Source organism: Rhinichthys klamathensis, unplaced genomic scaffold (assembly GCF_029890125.1).
Source record: "Rhinichthys klamathensis goyatoka isolate OS25496 unplaced genomic scaffold, OSU_Roscu_1.1 h1tg000060l_1, whole genome shotgun sequence".
Taxonomy (NCBI): domain Eukaryota; kingdom Metazoa; phylum Chordata; class Actinopteri; order Cypriniformes; family Leuciscidae; genus Rhinichthys; species Rhinichthys klamathensis.
The window spans coordinates 2,101,488-2,127,233 of record NW_026606605.1 but is presented as its reverse complement, the minus strand read 5'-3'; the positions used below and the strand labels follow the sequence as shown (position 1 = coordinate 2,127,233).

The 25,746-nt window shown below is 39.4% G+C and overlaps 1 protein-coding gene across 8 annotated transcripts; it reads left to right on the top strand.

Annotated features, from left to right (window-relative positions):
- The first annotated feature begins 443 nt into the window (after positions 1-443).
- nfyc (nuclear transcription factor Y, gamma) lies at positions 444-24,127 on the top strand. 8 transcript variants are annotated; one of them, XM_056249645.1, is made up of 11 exons: positions 444-564; positions 8,733-8,842; positions 9,060-9,128; positions 11,017-11,130; positions 12,937-13,032; positions 14,527-14,703; positions 18,785-18,856; positions 20,488-20,649; positions 20,803-20,910; positions 21,136-21,195; positions 23,990-24,127. In XM_056249645.1, the coding sequence occupies exons 2-11, from the start codon at positions 8,744-8,746 to the stop codon at positions 24,110-24,112; spliced, it is 1,080 nt and encodes a 359-aa protein (XP_056105620.1). In that variant the 5' UTR covers positions 444-564; positions 8,733-8,743; the 3' UTR covers positions 24,113-24,127. The 8 variants fall into 8 exon arrangements, with proteins under 8 accessions (XP_056105620.1, XP_056105616.1, XP_056105624.1 ...); XM_056249641.1 differs by having other exon boundaries at positions 9,057-9,128; XM_056249646.1 differs by having other exon boundaries at positions 448-564; positions 8,736-8,842.
- The last annotated feature ends 1,619 nt before the right edge of the window (positions 24,128-25,746 follow it).

Sequence of the window (25,746 nt, the reverse complement as noted above, 5' to 3'; positions counted from 1 at the left end):
ACATAAGTCTTTCTTTTTTTTTTTGTGAACCTTAAATACAAAACTGGATTCAGTTATAGGCCTATTGATTTATAACGGGATCGTTTTTTAACTGTTAACTTTGTTCTTAGTACAAGGGTATTTTCCCCCATAAATATTACATTTGATATACGTGATATGTAACGTTACTACACACACATGTACACGTTCTTTTCTGTTTCAAAATAATGAAATAGAGAAGAAGCTCTTTTTCTTTTGATTACACGGAGACAATCAGAGGAGAAATGCTGGCAATTAAATGGACAGCAGCTATAAAAGTTATATCCGAAGCAAACGCATTCATCGTGGGATGTGCAGGCCAGCTCAACCTCTCGCTGACGCTGAACAACCATAGACAGTAAAAGAACAACTGAGGATCATTCACATTCAATGGCGCCAACGGCGAGTACGTCACAGCAAACGTAGCACTTCTTCCGGTTTAAAAAAAAAAGTTGTCAAATCGTCGGCCATCTTGGTTGCTGTAAGAGCCTGAAATAAATTAAATATTACGACGAACCGGACTACACTACGATTTCATCGCCTAAAGTGAGTATAAAAATTAAACACTTTGCTGCGTTACTGTTCGCTTGCTATCTACCGCTCAGTTTCGATAAAGCGGGTGTCGTTTTGAGCTCGTGGTCCAATAAAAGTTTTCATCCAATGGACGATTGTTTTGGAGGATGAACATAGGCGCCATTTCCCTCCTCGCTCTCTGAAGCGCTTATTGGTGGCTAGTGGAAGGGAATGGAGGCGGTCAGGAAACTGTTGGACATTAGTCGCCATTTTGGCTCTCTAGTGTAAATGACTTCTATTGGCTCACTGGTTCATTTTGAGCCTAAATGGTGGCAGTTTCTTAACTACCAGAACCCCTAGAAACCTTGATTGGTGGAATCTAGTCCGAGGTTTGATTGGTCTGAAGGACAGATCCAAACGTAGTCTTTATTGGTTAGACTGTCTTTACACCGCTTTACAAATATTTTAGGAAAACTCGCTCAAAGCCTTCGAAAAACATAATTATTTCACTTCTCCTAATTTGACGAGAGTCACAGTCGATGCGGCCTGCTAACGTAGCGAGCAATGTCTCCTACATTTATGCCGCTCTTAATAATCATTATCTGTCCATACAATCTTGTCGACTAACGTTAGATATTTGGAGATGTAAATTATCCCCACAATAAAAAATAAATCTGTCTCTATGGGTTTCATCCATAAGAATGTTATACACACATAACGTTATACTGATTGTTAGTATGGTTTCGTTTAGCATGTCTCCCGGTAACGTTAGCCTGCAAATGCTTTGTCGACTTCATTAACGGAATTTACAACTGTTATTGTGGCCATGTACTGCATATTTCTATTTATCAGATGTGAAGGAAATGTAATTTTCTGTGTAACGTTATGATTCATTCGGGATGGAATTTATTCCGTGTATTTTCATTTTGTACAATGTGCCTCTCGTGTCATCGTATAGTGCAGATATTAAACGTTACGCTTCTAATTGTTTTTCTACTGAATGAGAATAGAAAGATAAAGTAAAATACGAACGCATTAATTATGATATTTAGCAATGGCTGTAATTTAAGACGTAACTGACATGTTTTTAATGTACCAGGTTAAATGGAGGTCAATTTCTGGCTGGCACATGAACTCACTATTTACATTACAAGTGACTCACCTTTGAGGCAAAATTATTCCTTATTGACCTTGATTTTACAACTGTTGCCATAATCTTTCAGCACTGTTGCTGTAAATAATTTACCTGCCTTCTAGATGCATTTCAACAACAACAATGTATAGGAAGGATTGTGCTGCTGCAGTTTGAGTTGCTGCATTGTCTTTCATCTATACAATGTGAAGTTTTGCCCACATTCTGATTTTCATCTCTCACATAATTAAAAGAGGCAAGACTATGGTGAATTGGAGGTTGTGTAGGCCGGTTTGCACGTGCGGGCATGACGTTTCTGGAAATAAAGAGAATCAAGTGATGCTGTACAATGCAAAAGAGCAGCAAGTTAAGGTGCGGTCACATTAGTAAAATTATTAAAAGTGTTGCGATGTGTGAAGCACAGCCTACAAAACTTTCAAACCAAGCAGCTTTCTGTCGGTCAAAGTGGTGAATTCATATGACCAATATTTAAATTTGAATCCACAGACGATGTGACATTCAATATTGTGTGGATTCATATTGAAATGACTGTTTCACACGCTGAAAAACACGGTAAATGTGACTGACCATTGTCTTGTTGTTCTTTACCATTAGTCTTGTTTTTGAAGGAATAACCAAAAGAAAAATGACCAAATAAGTTATTGTAATAGCATGATAGTTGCATAGCTTGCATCATTTTTGGTCACATATACATAACCATATAACATGACCCTTCAGGTCAACTTTATATTTATTTATGACGCGACTAACGTCGAGTTTAGGTTGAATGTGCTGCACTGCATGCATGTCCCTGCACTCAAATGAGCCTGCAAGTCTGACCTGAGTGACTTTCCACTTTAAATCATGCGGCTATAGCATGCGGCATCCTCTTTGAGATCGCATTGGGCCAATCACTGTTCGTGGGCTCATTTGCATCATCGCACGCCCAGCCACTGCGCTCCTCCGAGGGGCGGGCGTTAGAGACATTTAGTTTGACATTGTAAATAAGCAAGGGACAGTTGTTTGAGAAGTCAGTTGTTCAGTCCGGCTCAGTCCAGCCACAGTAGAGAAGACGATCTGCAGGGGACAGATTTTCCGAGGCTCACTAATCGAGGCGATCATCCACTCTCCCCGCGTCCTTTATTCAACTTTCTGCTGCTTTTGTCTGGTGGTTTTTTTTCTCTCTCGTTCTTTTCGTTCCCTGACCCCTATCCTGCTGCTCAAGGTAACTTAAAACAGGAAGTTGAGTGTCTGTGAAAGTGGGCGGAGTTGAGAGGGTCAGCAGGGAGGAGGGGAATGACAGATGTTTCGGCCAATAGCGGCAGAGACCGACTCGGGCTCATTTGAAGAATCCACCAAGGGGGTGGGGATCGTAGAGATAGGCGGGCTGAGAGTATCGTTTAGCAAGCTAGATTGATTACACTCGAGTGTTAAAGGGAAAGCAGTCAGGAGATTTTTGTTCCGACTTGTTCTACAGCTCTGCATTGCTCTCACACTTTTGTTTCTTTTCATCCTTCCCTTTTTTTCCACCTCTCCCTCACTTTTTCGCCTGTTTTTCCGGTCACTCGCAGAGCCAGGGGTCAGCTGAAAGACAAACAGTACTAGGGTTGCCAGGCAGAGGCCAACTCCAGGCTCCAGGCGGCTTCACGGGACTCGGACAGGGGAGGAATGGGAGGGGGTTGTGTGTTTAGGAAAGGGGGGAGGGGGGTGGCTGAAGAAGATGGGCTAGTTGAAGGGGGAGGGTTCGGAAGGGGGGGGGGGGGCGTTAGGTGATCGCGCTCCCCTCAGCTCGGGGCTTTGAACACAGCGGTGGATCGCCCTATCCCACACAGCCTTTTGTCTCCTCTTGGGACAGAGCCTGTGGAATAAAGACACTTATGGAGACTTTCGAGATGTCCTCCTCCGGCACAGCATATGAAGGGCATGGGGTAAGCATGACTTGCTACTGCAATCAGACAGTAAAGCTCTCTCCCTCACTCTCTCTCTCTCTCTCTCTCGCTGCAGTAATGGGATGCTTCCTCTGTCCTCCGCTGCGCTTTTCTCCTCCTCCTTTCGTCCTCTACTTTTCCCCTTGCTTGAAATCTGAGTGTACTTCTTTGTGTTTTCTCTCTTGTTCAAGTCCTTAACCTGACTACTAATGTTTGACATGATGTAAACAATAACTAGCTGGTAATTTCACTGGTTTTGCAAACGTAATTTTAACTTTCCAGCGTTGAACTGCACGCCGTACTTTTTGATCGCAGTTGACCTCTAAGTTCATCTTGTTCAGGTTTACTTCAGACTTCTTGAAAGTCCTGTGCTGTCGAGTATCTCCGCTACATATGTGATGCTTAAAGATACAGATAGAGATGATGGTCATGGCTGCATAGGACCGCTAGTCCCGGTTCACCTTTCAAGGCCCAGTTTCGTGGCTTGTTTACACTCCTATGACAGTGAGAAAGAGCAGAAGACAGTATTGATGTGGTCTCTACGTGACCAGCATGGATGGATTGGGGTTTATGTGGGGACTCTTCGCCCCCTTAGTTCATAATGTACAGATGGTTGTCCTCACATGATACCTTGTCACAGAATTGAGTCGGATTAAAGTCTCTTACCCGCTTGTGTACTTGAAAGTTTCCATTAGTGATGGTATTATGGTCCTTTTGGGGAGAGTAGTTACTAAAAATAACTCTAGGTAGAGCCTTGACTGCTGTGTCACAGCATGATGTGTTCGGTTAAGATTTGATCATTTTAGCTCCTTACTGCAGCAGATTGCATAAATGTTCAAGGGTAAAATGTAACCCCTGACTAACGTTTTGCACATTCCCTCTCGTTCCCGGAGCTTTGCACTTTAGGTTGTTTTGAAATGTCAGCGCAGAACCTTTAAAGTTTACAGTTGGGTTTCTGGTGCTGGCGTCGGCACGTCGACGCACCTTGCCGTTGCGGGCCCATCGGCGGATGAAGGTCACGGGAATGTGAGAGCGGCTCCCGCATTCGATCTGTCAGCAGAGAGAGTGTGAGACCAAGAGGACAGTGCATCCCTCAGGGGCGCACAGACAAGAGGGGGCCATTCACCATCACGCTTCTCTAGGGACGCCATCATTGCACACACTAGGGTCGCCAAGTTGCTGCAGTGAAAGTTGAAAAACCAGTCTCCGTTCTCTTTCTCTCTGTGCCATAGAATATCCCTCACTCTTTCCCTCCCCCATACTGTGTTTTTCCCCCCTTTTTGCTTACTGCCAAATGACCTTGAGAGTTCAGGGACGGCTTCCTGGAGTCGACGCGAGGCCGAACCAAGGGCAACTTTGGAATGATTGATCCGTGAGATCAGAGTTGCGTTATTGTCCAGCCCCTATGTTTTTTGCCCCGAACAAGCACAGCTATTTGTCGGTTAATTTGTAATTTATTGCTGGGTGCATTTTGTTGTGTCCGAGTCGATGATTAACCAGTAACCGCAGCAGGCTTTGTGGGTTTTTTTATTATATATATATATACACCAGCTGGCCTTTCTGAGTGAATGTTTGTGTAGTTAATAAAACCTTTAGAAATGTGACCTTTCTGTATGACAGAATGATCATAGAAAACATATTGTCTGTGTGCTGTCATTTTAGTTAATGAGGCTGGTTTAGGTTCAGGAACTAAACAAGTACTGCATAGTAAAAAGAGTTGTCAGTAAGTACGTTTACATGTTATATATGCAGGTTTTTTTTTTTTTTTGCATAGTTGAGCAAAGCCTATTAGTAAACCTAACAAAAGGCGTAATGCATTTTAAACAATGCTGTCAATAAGTTATACATGTGCAGTCATAAGCAGGTTTTTTTACATAGCTGTGCTTGGCTTATACATGACACTGTGATTGATGATTTTTAATAAGAATTAAATCCACATCACAGTAGTCCGAATAATACATGCTGGGAAATGCCACTAGGGAATATTATTTTTACTTAGAAAGTTCTCTAATGGATGTTTTCAAAAACGTTTCACCAATTATCTGATTTTTTTTATCAAATATTGAAATGAAAAATCTTATATAAAATGAGGTTGGTTGTCAGTTGTTGTTTTTCATTACTTCTACATACTACTGTATGTTACTGCTATTTGTTTCTTTTAAAATACATTGATCTTGCCATGAAAATAGCCATAGATGCTGGTATGGCAATAAAAACAAAAACACATACATGCTGGGCGAAATCCAGACATAGTCGCATTATTGGTCGGAAATCTGACTGAAACTAGTTTAATGTTCATTTAAAGCTCTGAACTGTCATTCTAACATTTCTCTTCATATTTCTCTTTCCATTATTTTCTTCACCTCTTCATGAGGGTTTTTTATGTTATTTTTTGCCCTCTGGAATGCTCCGATATCAGATAAGATTGTATTTTTTCTGTGGGCATGCATTGTTTGGTATGCATTTCTTCTTGGTTTTCTTAAACCATCTAGGGGAGGCATGCTTCAGATGAGGAATGTGAGCAAAAAATCAGATGAAAAATTCTTCTCGGTTCACGGGTTAAGTTTGATTTGGGCTTGTCAAACAAAAAAGCAGACTTTAAAATAAAATCTATTGTTTTGTAGCTTATTAAGTCCTGGCTGTTAAAATTAGGCTCACTCTATAGGTGAGCTTCAATGTCTGAAGTTATCTTAGATCTCAAGTCAACACAGCGACTGGCATCCACAACCCTAGTATTGTCTTCTCCGCATAGCTGATCTGAATCTTTCCAGCACGAGGAAGAGATTGTTCTACATTTTTATCTGCCGCTTAAGATGCATCCCAAACTATAGTATAAAAGGTAATTGTCCTGCCAGTGGTAACTGTATGTGAAGTTATTCTGTTGTGTTTGTCACTGGACTTTCTCCACTTATGACTCTCCTTCTTGGAGGCCTCTGGCCACACTTTCTCCAACCTTTAAAAATCTCCCGCACAACCAGCTTAACTCATCCTCTCATCAAGGGGGTTATTTGTGAAATCTCAATTCTTTGAGAACCGCTAATCCTTGATCACGTTGAAATGTTTGAGCGTTCCTTTGCTGCAGTCCTTCTGCACGACGAAAGCCAGGCTGGCAGTGATGTTCTTGCTGATTCAGCCTCTGTTAGTGGCATTGACTTTCTGAGACACAAAGCACCAGCGGTCATTGCCGTCGAGGCAACCGAACAGATCAGGAGAAATCCAACACCACCGCTGCGTTCTGACTTGCTGAAGGACGATCGTGACTAAGAGTTGCACTGAGCTTAACCTGGCTTTTTGTTTTCGCCTACAAGTCTGAAGTTAGAATGAATTATATTGTGATGTTGTTCCATTAAGGTTGCATGTCAATGACATGACATTTATTTATTTTATTTGTATCTTTAATACATTTAAAAATACATTAAAAACAATTCATATAGCCTATACAATTATTTGAATACACTTCTATGATAAGCATGTTTTTAATTTCTGAATGAAAATTGTCAAAAATGTCAAGGTGATACAAGTAATTGAAAAAACTCTACAAATTAAAACCTTACTAAGTTTAACAATGGCTTCACTGTATCCAGCTTGTTAATATTTTAAAACCTGAAAGGTCCTAACACTTAAAAAAAATCTGTTTCTTTTTTTATGGACAGTTATTTGCCATTCACCCAAGTCAATGGTAATAGCCCCTTTTGTACTATTATTTTGCTTTAACGCAATACAAAACATTCTAAGCACAAAAGAACAATTTTTCTACCCACAATGCTAAGTCAGAGGTTTCGCTCTTCCCATCTCAGGTTGTGTCTCTCTATCTGGTTGAAAGAGTCAAAAATAGCTCCCACTCAAGCAGCTGGTCGAGGCGAGCTTTGATTTAACCTATTTATGTCTCCTTTAATGGAGTGTTATCTCATTTAATTTGCCTCACAATTTCCCTGGTCCGTGACAGTAATTGCCGCTGTTATCGCCTGCTTATTAGCCAGCTAGTTTTCTTAATGGTCTTACTTGAGAAGTTAAATTATCATTTGTTATCAGTCCGCCGCTGGAACATCAACACTCGCAGATGTACAGCAGAAGACCATCACAAGATCGACACCTGATGCAGTTGCTTCCCAGCCGCACAGCGGCCGCTTGTGATTTTTCTAGTTATATGTATGCTTAATAAATTTGATTGACAGTTGATGGCATCAGTCAAGCCTGAAATGAGTCTGGCGCTTATTGACAGTGGAGTCACATGACTCATTGATTTGTATTGTGCTTGTCTAATGCCACTGAAATAAAGACTCAAATAAAGACTGTGACACTAAACATGATTTTTTTTGCGATCACATGGTGATTATAACCATCCTAATGCTTCGATATACATAAGAGGAAGAAGAAATAAAAGCAGGTCGCCGCTTATCGCCAGTGATCACGCACGTTTCACTGTGTTGCTCCTCCGTTTGACCTACATAGTGAGGCTGCTCAGCAGTCCGACTGCTCCCCCTCCATTAAGCCCTTGGCAGTTTGTCTTGTTATTGGATTATGGCTGAACTGCACAAGTCCAAGTACTTTTTTACTGCCTCGCTCCTGCTCCTATGGCACCCCACCCTGCTATTTCAGGCCCTGTGTTTTCTTCCAGAGAAAGAGAGAGATCCTTTGTAGCGTCCGTGGCAGCGCAAGCTCAGGCAGGCTGCCTGCAGAATTCCTCACATGCCATAGTAACCTGCCAGCTTTGCTCCTCTTGCATTTTTGGTTTGTGTTAGTTTGTGTTTGGATTGTCTCCGTTGCGTCAGTGCCGAGCAGTTCTGTCAGATCGACACATTTGGTCCGGCTCCAAAGCTATTTGGGTATCCAGATGTGCACTCCAGGCTTCAGGTCACTGGCATGGAGGAGGACTTTGTTCTCCAGGTTTTTCACATATGGATTCCTGGCGTAGTTTACACACGCCTGAGTTGACCAATCACCCCATCATCAAATGCACCAGGCATTTTACTGTAGTGACGCACGGGCTATCACACAAATTATTCGGACTTCTTCGACTCCAACTAAACAGTGTATAATGTGGTTTATTATCTCAAAGCTCAAAAAGAGTAGGTCAATTACGAGGCTTGTATGTGAACATTAACCCTGACTTTTATCTCCCTTTTTATCTCCTCTCCTAGCAGATCTGGAGATGTCGGCAGACTCATTTGGAGCAGGCGGCAGCGATGCCCAGCAGAGCCTACAGACCTTTTGGCCCAGAGTGATGGAAGAGATCAGGAATCTTACCGTGGTATGGGTTTCTCCTAGCTTTTTTTTAATCTGTTTTATTCTCACTCGGATACAGTATAAACACTGCTTTTTCCAACAACAACAAAAAGTCTTTATTGGAAAATGACAAGTTAGCCAACTATGTAGTACCTCAACAAGAGTCTACCTCTGTTTATTAATAGGAATTATTAATGTTATTCCGAGTTCTCCTCTAACGCATTCTCGCACTGTTTCAGAAGGATTTCCGTGTGCAAGAGCTTCCTCTTGCTCGCATCAAGAAAATTATGAAACTGGATGAGGATGTGAAGGTAAGAGCAGGCGAGCTGAATCAACACTAAGCTAAGTCTAAGCTGATGTCAGCACACTTCCTGTCTTTCATTCTTGAGAAAGCAGCAGCCCAGCGTTTGTCGGCTGTACATCAAGTGGCCAGTTGTGTCAGTAATTAGTGGAGTTTGCTATGGCAAGCTTTACTATTACTCGGAATTAGAGTTTGAGGTTTGTTCAAATTCTTGGCCGTAAGTATTGATGTTCTGCATGTTTTGCACTCTTTGTTTTACAGACATGAATGATACATCAAATCATGTAGCTTGAGGAGAGGTTTATTGTGTCTTTAAGTAGGGGTTGCACAGACTAGTCGACTTTAATGCTTTAAGCTTGATGTTGACTAGTTGCTGGTCATGGCCTATAGAGGACGAATAAGAATAAGAAATCTTTTACGCTCCGTTTCCAAACAGTTAAAGTGACAAATAAATGCATACTCCGAGAGTGCTCCACATGAAATGTTTAATTATAGCATCTAGATGCTCAAAATTGGGTGAGTTTTAAACCGCTTATTGTACACAAGTTAATCGCCGTTCTAAACTAATGCGTGCTGCATTGTAACGCACACACAGCTCGCACATCGCGTGCACACAGAATCATTCAGTAGCGCATAAATGTATTGTCAACACACTGTTCTGTGATTTTATCAGGAAAATAGCTTAGAAACTGAAAGGTTCTAGCATATATTTCTTAGTAACTAAAACCCATAACTTCACACTGTTAGTAGAGACTAGAGAGATGCTGCCAAGAAGAATTAATTCACACGCAATCGCTCTCTCACTAATGCATTCCTATAAATGTAATCCTTACGGTGCTACTTTATCTCTATCTGATTCAGAACAAGCTGAAATCTGTGAGAAATATAACGACCCAAAGACAAAAGAACTGAAAACATAAGCTGCTATGTAGGATCCATAGCCTTGTGTGCAGCCATATGTCATATCTGTGACAAGAAAACCTGCAGTCGCGTCTCAGCTCGAGGGCGATTCAGGCTTATTTGTTCATAAATTATGTCATCAGCAACTAGTCGACGTCAACTCGACTTTCATCACATAAATGTCGACTTTAAAAAATCTGAAGTCGTTCAACCCCTGGTCTTAAGCGATCTAACTTGCCTGCCAAAATAAGACAGCCAAAATAATTTTAACTTCCCAGAGACTTTGATGGAGAGCTCCATTTCTAGGAACCCTTTGGGGTAGTTATAGAAATAAATATGAAATAGTTTTGGAGGGTCGTATTCATTGACGGAAACGGTTATAATTGCATGGCATCAGTAATATAATATAATTCAATATAATTGCATGGCATCAGTACCGTCGAAAGAGCGAGGTCATGTGGTGATGTGAGCCAAGTATTAAGTGGTTGTAAGACACACTCATGCCCTTTTAGTTCAGTTTCATAGAGCGAGAGACATAACGATTAGACATAAAGGTTGGTGTATTTGCTCAATAGTTTAACCCTCAATATATGTAATTAGCTGGTTTAACCTTAAAGAAGACAGACATCTCTGTTTCTTTCTCAGTTGTTCAGTACAAAGATATTGTGAGTGATGTTGGTGAGGCCACAGGACATGATCTTCCCACATAGCCTTAGCCGCGTGGGAAGCAGGCATCAGGTCAGGGTGATGTCCAGATGCTTAAAATAACCTGCAGCTTAGAGTGGGAAGAAAGGAAAGCCAAGGCAATTAAGAGCTCAGGAGCAGTGACATGGACCAGACCCTGGGTCAAGTCTTGACGTAGCCTCTTTGGCCATGGTGTGTCCACCTGTCTGAGGCCAGGCCGAAACATGGAGGGCACGGGTGTAATGAGTGCCTGGATAGGATTGTATGTGTCGTTCTTTTAATCTCTATTGATTTGCTTTGGTAACCTTCCGTAGATGATCAGTGCTGAGGCACCGGTGCTGTTTGCCAAAGCGGCACAGATCTTCATCACAGAGCTCACTCTCAGAGCCTGGATCCACACTGAGGACAACAAACGGCGTACACTACAGGTCAGTCATGTCAGATGAGATAAAGCAGTCTCCTCTAAGACACAAATGATCTTTTTTGTTTTTTGGAAACGATGGAGAAAAGATTGTGGGTGGGATCATGAAATGACCCTGAGCTTGCTTCGAACGGGTCACCTCTGCTAAAGTGCAACTCTGTATTTCAGAGCACTCTCGCTAACCCATGTTTCCAATGACCGTTATCTATAGTTGTTCAATTTCAATTTAAGGAGGACCTATAAGCCTTTTTTACATTTTTAACTTCCTTTAGTGTGTAATTTAACTGTTTTCTGCGAAGTTACAAAGCACAAAGTCACTCCAAAGATTCTTTATAGCAGTGCGCACTGTTTCTGAACTCTCTGAAACTTACAAACAAGGCCTGATTGATTAAAACTAGCTCTGGTTATTTCCTGATCCCACCCGCCATTTCCCCCTATTGTTTCCTGTCTCCTTCACCATCTCTGTCCGAAAAAAAAATTAAAATCTTATTTTCAGTGAATCTGATGGTAAAGAGTCAGTGACATTTGTCAATCACTTTTCGGATGTTTTCTTTAAATTGAGTTAAATGTCAGTACTTGCAGTCATTAGAATGCATAAATAAATATATGAAGTGTAATGTTAGGATGTGCTCACATTTACTGTTGTTCATTGAATTTTCAATGTCATTTCAATAGTGATCTGTGCCATCATGTGAGGGCAAAACATTTCCCCACTCAGATTTCGCTTGTTCAATTTGTTCAGGCAAATTCTCTGAAAGCTGCTTGGTGTTTAAGTGAGTTCTGTTTGAGCTGGGCTTTATACATCGCTACACTATTGACAATTTTTTTTTTGACCTGTGAAATTTCGCTAATGCGATCGCACCTATAGCCAGCTCCTAGTATTTTCTTCACGTAAATAAGTCCAAACCATTACGGCAAAGAAAAAAAAAGTTCCTCCTAATACTGCATGTGCTGGAGCCGTGACACAGCTTGTCCGTTTATGGGAAGAGCCCCCCACACAAGCACCCCAGGGCTTATCTCTGTTCCACTGTAGCGAGTCTAAAAGTACATCTCCCATGACCCACTTACTTTTTATTAACTCATTTTGCCTTCCTTGGCTTTTAAACAGTGTCCTGTTGAACCCTTGGTTGGGTTGATAATAATAATAACATCTATAAACCCAAATAAGTTCAAATGTGAAATCAACAGATTCAAGTTAGCTATTAAACAGAATATGTTACACAGGAAGTAAACATGAATGTGAATGGAATAATTTCCATGGAAACAATTGAATAAAGTTAATAGTCTGCAATATAGCTACCCGTGTCAACATGGCCTTTTTCCGACGTGGTGTTCGGCAACAGGTTTTGTCACTGAACAAAGCTGTAATGACTGTTAGAGCATCTCTTTAATATGCAGATTGTATTAGCGCTCCGCCTGTGAGCTTGCAGCTGGCCCACAGTTCCATTGTGAAGGCATCACGCCAATCTGTGTCGCCACGACAACATTCGTCAATGGGACAACTGCATGGATGTGACCCTTCACCACCAGATATTAATCATGGGGCTAAAAATAGCTGCTGATCTGGGGGGTGACAATGGGTGGTCTTTACAGCCAATATCCTGTGGAAAATACCGCTAGTAGGCAGTCTGTGGGGTGAGATGGTGTCACTGTTCACAAGAACGATTGATGAAGCCAGTCTGTTATAATGTTATGTTATAATCAAATCACTGAGCGTCATCCTTTTTGAGAGTGCCTCGATTCCTGTGAGCATTTGTTACACGTGGTTTTAGTCTTTCGTTTTGACTCTCTGGTCTTATTTTCTGTTTTCCAGAGGAATGACATCGCCATGGCCATCACTAAGTTTGACCAGTTTGACTTCCTCATTGATATCGTCCCCCGGGATGACCTCAAGCCTCCAAAACGACAGGTGTGGAAAAGAGAGGAGCTTCAAGCTGTCAAAATTGACCGGCGTCTACAATGTTTTTTTTCTCTTCTTCAGCGTCTATGAAGAGAAGAGTGTGCTGTTGTGTTTGGCAGCCTGGGGGCGCTGTAAACATCCTTGACTGGAAGCTGGGTGTAGGGTTTGTGAAGGCTTTCAGTCGGATGTTTGCAGCACTCTGCTTCCCCTATCTCTGCACAACCAGATGTCAAAGTTATTCATTTTATTTTATGAATGTGGCCATAGCAACTTGTGTCTGACTCAAAAAACAACCATGTGTGGTTATGTGCCACAGCACTGGCAGTAGAACAAGGATTGGCAGGGTGAGCAATTCATCTTTTTGCCCACCAGTCACTCAGAAGCTTTACCAAATATTCTTGTTAGTTGAAATAACTACATGAAATTTAGGGAAAGTACATTAGTATTGTCTTTAAAAGAAATTGTACTTTTTGTTGACAATGTAGATTATTTGCCAGTCTCACCCTAAGTATATCCCTCAAATGCTTCTATTGACTCACATTAGCGACATAATGCCACTGAACATCTGAACTGTCTTTCAAGGTTTAGATATAAAATATAAATAAATGTATTTCTTCTAGTTAAAGCTGGTTTATAAATATAAACTAATACTTTGTTTGTATATATTTGTATTTATTTATATTTATAATATATGTGTAACTCCTGAACATCATGGAAGTACACTGGGCAAAATGTGTTAGATTCCTGGATTCTTAAATAATTTGAGTGTCTTATCATCAAGCAAAAGTTTTGTTTATAAAGTCAACAAAACATTTTAAATTGAAATGTCTTTCTAGTAACAAAACAGAATCACGTACAAGTAACTCTAAATATCACAGTGAGAAGAAATACCTGATAAAGAAGGAAGGAATTTAACCAATATATCCAGTGATCCAAGCCCTCCTAGCTCAGCTAAACCAGTCTTTGTTCGACCTGAGGGCCATAAAGGTCCTGCTGTGTTTGTGTGTGTGTGACCAGGTGTGTAAACATCCTACACTCTCAGCTGTGACATCACCAAGCTGGGAGAGGGATGTTTACTCTCTATGTCACAAATAGATCTTCAGGAATACATGGGGAGAAAATATAAAGATACTTAGTGCAAGTGTTTGAGTATTCCTACTGTTTGTGTGTAGAATAACACCGCTGATAACCTGCCATTATGCTGCGGTTGAGTGTGGGAGTTCATGCCTCAGACTGCAGCTAAAGGTCTCGTTTCTGTCCAGCTAGAAGATTGCATTACTCGCTCTTGCTTTGCCTATAAGTTATTTATCCTTCTCCTGCCTCTAGTGTTACAGAGCTAAAATAATTTATGGAGATGTAACCTGCAGATAGGCCTTATGAGCTCTTCATTTTCATGTGTGTGTTTATGGGATTGTGAATGTTCTCTTGCATTTATGGCGATCCTGCTGAAGTGTTCTGCAACATAAGATGGGAATTTCTCTATAAACGTGCCTGTGTGTGTAGGAGGAAGTGCGTCAGTCTGTCGCCCCGACTGAGCCAGTCCAGTATTACTTCACTCTGGCGCAGCAGCCCAGCGCAGTGCAGGTCCAAGGTCAGCAGCAAGGCCAGCAGGTGTCCGCTCCCACCGCCACCACACTACAGCCCGGGCAGATTATCATCGCTCAACCCCAGCAGGGCCAGGTAATCCCCGCTCGCTTTCCACAAACCCAAGGACGTAGTGCGTATATGGATTCTAGCGTCAAACAATGAGCTTTGAGACCCGTTCACACCAAGAAAGATAACTATAAAGATAAAAATAACAATAACTGTAATTCATACTTTGCACGTGACGTCACAAGTACTGGCTGGCGGGCAAGAACGTCGTTCTCTAGCAACGAAACCCAGTAAACTAATGAAGGATCGTGCCAGGACGTCGCCAGTTTTAATATAGAAAAGTTGGTGCTTTGAGGTGTAAACGACATGCCAGATAGTTGTTGTGCGATTGGATGCACTGTCAATAGTGTAATCTTAACATAAATGTGCTTACACGTTCTCCAGTAGGTGGCGAGAACGTGTTCATCTGTACGTGATTTGATTTGATATGATATGAGAAGATGAATACATGGAGAATGAATGACACGTGGAGCGTCTACTTATTACTTACTTACAGCTACTTTGCATGCAAACTATTGTACACTTATTACTATACTACATTACAGCCTAACAGATTGCTAAAAGGATTATACGCATTTCGCTGCTCTTGTCTGCAGCGTTTGTTGCACGCCATGGTAGTCACGTGACTGCAAAGTATGAATAGTGTCCACACCAATAGACGATAACGTTCTGTAGTATAAGTAGTTTAAGTATGTGTGCATTTATTTAGTCTGCTACTTTAAAGAGATTTGTAGAGATTTAGGAAACATGCCGAGTTCAAATACTTGTTTCTCAGAAAAACAGCGCTACAGCCAGTTATTCTACTTGAAATGTTTATTCCGGGTTGGAAAGTTTTGTTTATGGTTTGGTCGATGTGATCCTGCCCACTGCCAATTTACCCAATAGTATTTCGACACCCCGGTTTGGCAATTTGGCAGAAAACACAGATTATTTCAGCCATGGAAGCCAACAAATGAACTGGGTCAGAGATCACAGATTCTACCTGACCTAAAAAAAAAAAAGCCTAAGCAATAAAAACATTGCAAATGTATTCATTCGCTGATCAACTTAAAGTGTAAGGCTCATCGCTTTCAAATGTTAATTGTGCTCATTCCTGTTGTGTGTCCTCAATCTGGCAAACCGTGTGCGTGTCGAGTCTGAGGAGGAGGATGCGGAGGAAACAACTCTTGGGGAAATATTTTGAATGTTGATGGCAGTACCCATTTTGACTGCTAGCTGTCAATATTACATATTTCACCTTTAAACGTGAGCTCTTTAAACTTGATAAACAATATTGGGTTTTTTGTGTCATTATTGTTATGGTTGTGTGGACTTCCCTGTTCTCATAGAATTAGAACGATTATAAAAACTGTATAGTTATTGTCTTTGGTGTGAACGGGCCTTAAGAGATAGTTCACCCAAAAATTAAAATTGTAATTTACTCACCCTCAATTGTTCCAAACCTGCATTAATTTCTGTGTTGTGCTGAACACAAAAGAAAATATTTTGAAGAATGTTGGTAACCAGAAGAAGTTGTGTGTTCCCTTTCTATTAATTCCTTTAAGAACAGGTTGGATGCATTTTGCCTGTCAAAAGGTGTTTTGTATAATTATAAAGCTTGCCAGTAATTAATTTTATGTAATTTATTTAGAATTGTTAGGAAAACTTCACTTTATGAAATTAATGTGTTATTTATAAAATGTTAAAATGTGAAATTATATGTATATAAATATATTTGCTTGTGTTTTTTAGAGTCTGGAATAGAGGATTGCATATCCTGTACCAGAAATCTTTTCAATAAATTTCAATAACCAAACCATGGGTTTTTGGTCCCCATTGACTTCCATAGTATTATTATTCTATACTATAGAAGTCAATGGGGACCAGCAACTGTTTGGTTACCAACATTCTTCAAAATATCTTCCTGTAAGTTCAACAGAAGAAAGAACTTCATACAGGTTTTAGAACAACTTGAGGGTGAACTATAAGTTTAAGGGTTCCCTACTACATAGCAAAAAACAGTATGTGAAAAGAATAGTAACTCCGAATTCACAGTATTCATTAAACAATAGGCGAAAAAACCCGGATGATTTACTATTTCCGGTGAGATTCTGAAGTGCGGCCCATGAGGCCACAGTAGATTATTTGTGATGCTGGTAGATCACATGACAATGACAACATGGTGAATATAGTATGTTCGCATTACATTCATAACATAGAACATACCATTTTAGCAGTCGCAAAGTAATTATTTACTCAAAAAATGTACTCATAAATTGATGACTCATCTTGCATGACACAGCAAATAGCAAACCATGATTTATGGCTTTTATACTAAAGCCTTTTGACTATTTAAAAGAAACGGACTACTCTTTCGCTATGTCCCACCCAAACTTCCTGTTTCAAAAGGATATATTTCAACGGAGGAAAGAGAACTGGTATCTAGAGGCTTGGAGAACTTTGTTTGCCCTTGTAATGACCCTAGTGTATATTATACTACGGTCTGAAACTTTATAGTACCTACACTCGAGCCCCGATTACTCTGATCAGCCCATTACAGGATCATTTGAAACATGATTGGTGAAGGTTGAAAGCCCAGAGGTGTCATTCACACGTTGCTATCAGGTGAACGCTAGAGAGTCAAGTCAGTCTCTCATTTTGTTAACTTTTACTAGTTTAATTCCAACGGTGCGAAAGTGCTCTTTCTCACTTTCTTGCTATTTTTTTGTCTGTGGTGAACGGATCAGTGCTGCTTCAGCAAGCTGCAGTTTGCTGACCTGTCAGATTTGGGCAAAGTTGTGCTACAGTCACCTTAAAGAGCGCTCCGGACAAATCTATACAGTGGGGTTCAAAATGTCAGACCACACTGAAAATGAGATTCAAAATATAACCTGGAAATTTATATTTTGAAAAAATGTAAACACCCAAGAAAAAATACTTAAGTTTGTGGACAATTTCTAGGTCAAAATTGTGACATTGTTCATGTGAGCTCCTTTGTACAGAATACATTAATACATTAAACTTTATAGTCATCAAATAATCCTGAAAAATGTATCACGGTTTCCACCAAAATATAACGCATTTTTGTGGAAACATGATTTTTGAAGGATGATGATTCTGATAATTCAGCTTTACATCACAGGAATAGTAATTATTAAATGTATAATATTATATGTATATAAATATTAAATGTAATAATATTTCACAATATTAGTGTTCTAACTGTATTTTTGATCAAATAAATGCTGTCTTGGTGAGCAGAAGAAATGTCTTTGAAAAACATTGTATATCTACATATACCGGTATATCTACATAGGAAAGAAAGAAAGATGATGGAAAAACAGTGGTGTAGAGAATTTATGCACATGAAAAAAGGCAACCACGTTTATTGAAAAATTGACAAAACATTTGTCAGACTGTGACCTCTTCCTTCATGCGCTCTGTTCAAGCTCACTTGTTTAACCCTTGAAGTAAATTGATTGTTACTGGGGTTTTATCTTCACACCTGAGGACAGAGTCAGTTCAGCTTCATCTCACTGTCTGCTCACTGCTTTGTGCCGCTATATGCTTTCATTTCCCCAAATGCAAAACTTTCATAAACTGTCATTGAATTTTACAGCAGAGCTGTCACTCATCTTCACTCTGCTTTAGTTAATGCCTGTTCACACCACATCTGAAACTATAGAATAACAAGTCTTATTTTCACAGCCGTTTTTCACACTTAAATTATTCACACTATGCATACTTTGAATTTAAATTGTAAATAATAAATATTTATTAAATTATAAATTGTAAATAATAATAATAACTATTATTATTTTATAAAGAAAATATTGCAGTGTGACATTTCAGGGTTAGTGTGTTCATTTTATTTCATAAAAAAAAAAAAAAAAAAAGCCTTATGCATGTTTTTATGCCACCCCAAAACTGTGGATATGCTGTGAACATGCCTTTAAAGTCTGTTCATACTACATGTGACGCATCACGCTTTAATTTCTCGACACCATTTGTGGATTCTCAGTGCATTGCCTTTTTTGTTGCTTTTGTATGTGATGTTTGAGTATGCGCTTTGCATGTGCTTGCTTGTTGTTCACTCTCTCTTTCTGGCATATTTCCTCCTCTTGCTCAGGTATTGCAGGGAACCACCATGCAGCAGCTACAGCAGGTGCAAGTTGCTCAATCACAGGCGACCCCTATCACGGTAAACACCTCCAACCCTTAAAAATGGCTCCTATTGCCACAAAAAGGAGCTTTTTTAGGGCTTTTTGTCATGACGATTGAATAAGAACTGCATTTCAAAGCACAAATCAGTAGTAAAATGTCCCAGTTTGAGTACGATATCACATACTATACATTAAACAATGCAGTAAATGGAAGCAGATGTATGATAATACAGTGCTACTGCCTGACGGTTAGTTTATAGTTTATATCATGTTATAGAGTGGTGACGTCAAAACCCGGAAGACTAATTCTCCACTGGTTTCCTCTGGGTTTTATAATGGGGGTTTTCAATTTATGAGTAAAATAAGGTCTGTGATAAACATAAATTGGCGATACTTGCATGTTTTGTTCTATAGCGTAAACTGCACACACTCACACCCCAAGCGTTCTTATCTAGTCACTTATTAGAAACATACTTTTTTTTTAATGAAAGTAACTTCAAAATTTGCGTTTTCGATATGGGTGTAATTTACGTATGTTGTAGTGTTTATTGATTTGAGCTTCACTCTTGTGGTTACTGGAAGTAAAATTTCAAAAGAAGCCTTGTACCATTTTGCAATGAAAAAAACTGTTATTATATATAAAAACATTACGGACAGTAAGTGTTTTAATCTTCAAGCATTTTTCCCTTCACTAAAAAAAACGCTCTTGCTTTGAAGCCAGTAAAAAACGTGTGTTTAAAAAAAAAAAATTAATACTTTTATACAGCAAGGATGCATTAAATTGGAAAAGACATTAATAATGTAGCAAAATATTTCTGTTTCAAATAAATGCTGAAAAAAATCCTTTAAAATAGTGTTTCCACAAACATATTAAGCAGCACAAATAATAATAATATCTTGATAATAATCATAAATGTTTCTTGAGCTGCAAATCAGCATATGAGAATGATTTCTGAAGGATGATGTGTATTGAGTAATGATGCTGAAAATTCACCTCTGCATCACAAGAATAAATGACATTTTATAATATATTAAAATGGAAACCCGTTCTTTAAATTGTAATAATACTTCGCAGTATTAATGTTAATACTGTTTTTGACCAAATAAGTGCAGCTTTGGTGAGCATAAAAGACTTATTTCAAAACAAAAATGTAAACCCAAACTATTGAACGGTAGTGTTTCTGATATAATAGATTAGCTAAATGGATAATTAAAGGCTAAAGTCGCCATGTTCTCCTAAATAAAAAAGAGAAGCAGTTGTTATTCACACGGCCAAATCTGCAATTCATATGCCCTCTGTTTGATGCTACACGAGTTCACTGCGCGTCTCCGGCCAGATGAAGTTGTGCTGCTTAGTAAATTGCTCTGGCCTATCGGGTGTCAGTTCCTGAAGAGGAGAGATCATCTGTCACGGCTCAGCATTCAGCGCACTGGTTTCTCCGCTCGACGGTCACAGTCTTGCATCTCTCCCCTTTCCTCAACACGTCTTCAGTTTCACTTTCTTTTGGAGGCCTTCCAAGCCCACAGGGCGTAATGCTAATGCTAGCACTTCTGTTCCAGCGTACATGCTGAAAGAGACTTGGAAGGCACACGGCAGGATGAAACGCAACTTGTATGTGAGTTTAAATCCGCATTCCCACCCTCATGGCTGTCCTCCTCCCTCTTTCAGAGTGCTCCTGTGACCATGCAGGTGGGCGAGGGCCAGCAGGTGCAGATCGTGCAGGCGACCTCGCAGGGGCAGGCGCAGGCGCAGGCGGCACAGTCGGCGGGGCAGACCATGCAGGTCATGCAGCAGATCATCACCAACACAGGAGAGATCCAGCAGATTCCAGTAAGAACTGACCAGAAAAGGCACAAACCTGTTTAGTTTGTGATTTAGAGGTTTTTTTATAAGGGTTATAGATTGGTAGTGGGGATTGAGGCGTAACCATTAGTTGGAGGTAATGATGTGTGCTCATCAGTGTCCTCTTGTGGTGTCCTGCAGGTGCAGCTCAACACTGGCCAGCTGCAGTATATCCGCTTGGCTCAGCCCGTCTCAGGAACACAGGTTGTTCAAGGACAAATACAGACACTTGCAACAAACGCTCAGCAGGTAAAGCAAGAAACCTTTAAATAGTCACATCATGCATACCTTAAAAGTGGTTTACAAAAGTGGAGTGGTCATAAAAGCTTTTTTTAAAAGTCATTGTTTTTGCTGTTTTGTGACACTAATGGCACAGAAGTTCACCTTTAAGCAGTTGTGTATTTCACATAAAACATATATTTCCTTCATTTGATGAATGCAATGAAAATGATGAGTGTGATTTTTGTTCTTTAGATTACACAGACCGAAGTACAACAGGGTCAGCAACAGTTCAACCAGTTCACTGATGGGCAGGTAATTACTTTTTTGACGTTTTAAGGCTTTATATATGCATTTATTTGATCGAAATACAGTTTAAAAAAAGTAATATTGGGAAATATTTAAAATAAAATAAAATTAATTTGAATATTTTTTAAAAATGCTATTTATTCCTGTGATCAAAGCTGAATTTTGCTGCACAAGAAATATTTCTGATTACTATCAAAGTTTATTTTCCGCTTAATACGTTTGTTGAAACTGATACTTTTTGCAGGATTCTTTGATGAATAGAAAGTTTAAAAGAACAGAATTTATTTGAAATGGAAATTTTGTCTAACATTATAGATATCTTTATTCTCACTTAATGCAATGATCAATTTAATGCATTCTTGAAGAATAAAAGTATTAATTTCTTTCAAAGGAAAAGAAAAATTATCTTAGCATTAAAATATTAAAATACATGCATATAATCAGAGCTTGACATTAACTTTTTTGCTTACCAGCCACTGTAGCTAGTGCTTTTCCAAAGTTACTAGCCACTCGATACACAATCAGACATCGATACCATGGGGGGAAACTGCCATATATATATATATATATATATATATATATATATATATATATATATATATATATATATATATATATTAGGGGTGTCCCCGACTAAGGATTTTCATAGTCGAATCAGATTCGTGAAGTCCTGCCTATAGTCGACTAATAGTCGAATCATGTGTGTGGTGTTGGGGAGGGGGCGGGGCTTTAACATTTTAAAGCCGCGATGTACAGAACATCACACAAAGATATAGAAGAAAATGTATAAAAACATTTTGGATCAATAAAACTAAGAAATAACATAAATAACTGCAGAAAGGCCACACTGCAGATAGGATTTGCATTTCACATGCAAATTAAATTAAATCGGCTGAATTGCCTGTACGAGCATGCTCTAAGTAGGCCCACAGCGCAACATCGATGCACTGAAAAATAATCAACAATTAAGAACACAATATACATTTATAATAAATAAAAATACAAAACGAAATAAGTCAGAATCAAGTCACAAGAAGCAGAACAAATGTGTGCAAAATGCCTAAAGTGCAGGGGAACAATATTCAAAACACAAGTCACAAATAGTTAAATTAGATCACCCTGAGTGATCAATTAATAAAATAAAAATAAAGAAATTATTAAAATAACGAAAGTATGGCCAGGATTGTCAACTTTGTATTTTTAACTGCAGAAAAACAATAAACGCTAAACTGGAGCGGCAGTCTTTTTAGCTAAACGTGTTTACAGTATCCAAAAATCAAATTAGAACCGGCTGAAATGTTTTGAAATCACTTGTACCCATACCTGATCGAAAAAACAAAATCCAGTCTTTCACTCGGCCTGTGTCCGTTTGAGTCTTTTCAAATTGTGTGCGCGGATAAAATACATTGTAAACCGCTTAACGTGAAAAACGCTTAACGGCTTTGTCCTAAAACTGTTATATTAAAAGATCAAATTCTGTACACACCTTATTAATAAAGCATACTATATAGCCTACAGAAAAGCAGATGAGCCCAGAATATGAACGCAGCGCGTTTTATTATAGGCTACGTTAAGCATTGTCCTCCCATAGAAAACCGTTAAAGATAAAGCTGTGACTTTCTAAAGGAGAAACGCGTTGCGTTCATATTCTGGGTTCATCTGCTTATCTGCACATAGAATGGTTTCTTAAGGTGTGTAGCCTACTGTGTTCATACATTAAGCACGTAAAAGTGTCATTTAAGCGTTTTAAAAGCTTTTTCCACGTTAAGCGTTTTAGAACGTCCCGAGGAAAACCAACCTGTTAACGTTGGCCGGCAGAAGTGCGATCATGGTTTTCCTGATGCTACATCCAGCCTTGGAGATTATCCTTTCTGATGGTGTGCATCTTTAGATTTTCTTATCCCAGACATTTTTAAAGATTTAAATCCCTGCCGACAAGACGCTCCTCTGTCGGTCACGGATCGAAAGTGAAACTTAAATCTGTCACGGGGGGTTTGGATTTATTCACGCTGCACGCACGTTAAAAAATATTTATTAAAAGCTTCTTTCTTTGCACATTTTTATTGACAGCATTATCATAATAGGCTGTATTAACGTATTGACAGAAAACCAGTAGTTCTATGTGAAATCAGACATTAAGCACACTCATATAGCCAAAATGACATAATCCTCATTTAATAACACATCTGCGAAGATTCGACCGTGAGATTGGTAGTCGAATCAGGCTCCTCCTATCGAAGCATCGAATCTTCGACTATTCGGGGTCACCCCTAATATATATATATATATATATTTAATATTATCTCATAACTTGGCAGCAGATATATTAGGCTGCTGTCACTTTAAGGCTTGACACACAGATCCGTTTTACTGTTACACATGCGTTTTTCTATCTCAACTGTTTACGTTCACTTAAAACAACTGACTCCGTTTATGTGAATACCCGCCAAGACTGGCATTTTGATATTATTTTCTGTGTATTTGACTGTTTATGCGCAATAAGCAGCGAAAATGACCTCAAGGTGGCTTTGTGCGCACACTTTAGGTGTGAGTTTATTATTTCAGAAGTCTTTTTAAAAAACTAAAAATGTATATATTATATATAATTTCAACCCGCCAAAGTGGCTAGTAGGAGTGACTGTGTTACACGCCGCCACTGCTGAAATACACCCGGGTTGGTCGGTGTTTATGTCAAGCCCTGCACATAATAAAAAATACAATATTCTATTATTATTCTGATATTTTGAGTTGCCACAGTCCGAGTTCAGTAACATCCCTCTGTGTGTGTGTGGCTCTACAGCAGCTGTATCAGATCCAGCAGGTGACGATGCCGGCGGGACAGGAGTTGACCCAGCCCATGTTCATTCAGTCCACCAGCCAGACGACCGACGGGCAGGTCAACACACAGGTCAGCGCAGACTGAGGCCGTTCATCCCGACACCCCCAACCGGAGCTCAAACACACACACCAACATCCTTCCACTTCCCTTCATCTCATGCCATATTCTGATCAAGTTCTCCGTTTAATTCAGCAGTCGAATAATAAACTTTAGATTTACGCTTCATAACTTACCGTCCAAATGACACGTTTTGCTGTTTTGTTAAAGTGTTGGTCTCTTTAATACAGGACTGAGGAATGGAAGGATCAATGTGTAGTGGCAGAGATTTGCTTTCTGCCATATGATTTTCAACTATGTCTTCTGCAATATGGCGAAAGTATGAACCCACTGTCTTCCTTTCAGTATAGGTAGAATATGTCCTTGTTTCATAGTTTAATGTGGATGTGGGTAGAGATTATGCTTTCAGATGTGTTCAGTGATCGTGGCATTAGAGTGAAGCTTGTGGAACCGGAGCAGGAGGGCACTTCTCAGCTGTACAGTGGAAAATATCAACCTTTTTTTGTTTGTGTTTTTAAGCCCTCATTCATTTTGACAGATCATGCCATCTCATGATGTGTAGAGTTTGAAACTTGATGATAAAAAGCCATAATCTACACATTCTGTATCTCTGTAGTTTTACTATAGTAATTGTATTAGTTCAGTTGTAGTATCTTGTATAGTTTTGAAATTTGATAACATTGTATTTGTTAAAGGGCTTCTTATTGTTGGGTTTTCTACATGCGAATGGTCCTCTTCGTGTGAATGTGTGCAGGTTATTGATGTGCTTGGTATTGTCGTTTCTTTCTGAAACCGATTTAAAGAGGCTTCTTCTGCCCCTTTCAAATGAACTGCTCCACTGTTACCGACTTGATAAAACAACAGCTTAAGTAAATAAAATAAAAAAGAAAACTTTTATATAAACCGTTTTAATACCAACTCTTCTTTTTTTTTTATTGCCCTCTTGTTTTTTCATATTATAATTGTTGGTCATGTTGTTTTGCATGTAGTTATGACTCCCAGCATGATATGCAATACCTACAGTAGGTACAAATTTTATTTTTGTTGTTTTTGTTTGTTTTGTAAACAGACCTTGCTTTGTGAGAAAATAAAAACTCCCAAAAAAGATTGAAATTGTGTGTTGTTTTTTCCCACAATAGTTTTATTATTACATTATAAATATAGCCTAAGCGCACTTGCTTCCTACACATGGTGTGGTTGTATGAGATGGAGGTTTGACTCTTGCCTGTCATGTCCGAGTTGCCAACCAAATAAAGGCCTTAACTATAAAAAAAAATGTTTTATTACGTTGTTGACTTTTGAGTACATTTATTTTTAACTGAGAACATTAGATTTGCTTTGACGTCAGGGCTCGGTGTGTGAGAGTGGTAGTGTTTATCTTCACCACACGGTGGCGACATTCCAACCTGACGAGCTCAATCACTTCTCAATCAGTTCTGGGATCAGAACTCTGACTCATTTCCGTGATTCGAATCTTTCAAACGGTTCGTTTCAAAGAACAACTTCTAAACACGGGTACGTACATCCCAGCGTGGCATATTACATGCACTAAACGCTCCAACAAAGCCTTATATAGGTAATTTCTCTTTATTTATGTTTTAATAATAAAGGTTTTATTGTCACTTATCTCAGTTTGTTCATTCCTGCCATGAAAACAAATA

Bases quoted from the DNA above. Each gene is read 5' to 3' on its own strand.
- nfyc (XM_056249641.1), top strand. From the start codon at position 8,744: ATGTCGGCAGACTCATTTGGAGCAGGCGGCAGCGATGCCCAGCAGAGC. The intron at 8,843-9,056 runs GTATGGGTTTCT...GCACTGTTTCAG, and splicing joins AGATCAGGAATCTTACCGTG to AAGGATTTCCGTGTGCAAGA. The intron at 20,650-20,802 runs GTAAGAACTGAC...GGTGTCCTGCAG, and splicing joins GAGAGATCCAGCAGATTCCA to GTGCAGCTCAACACTGGCCA.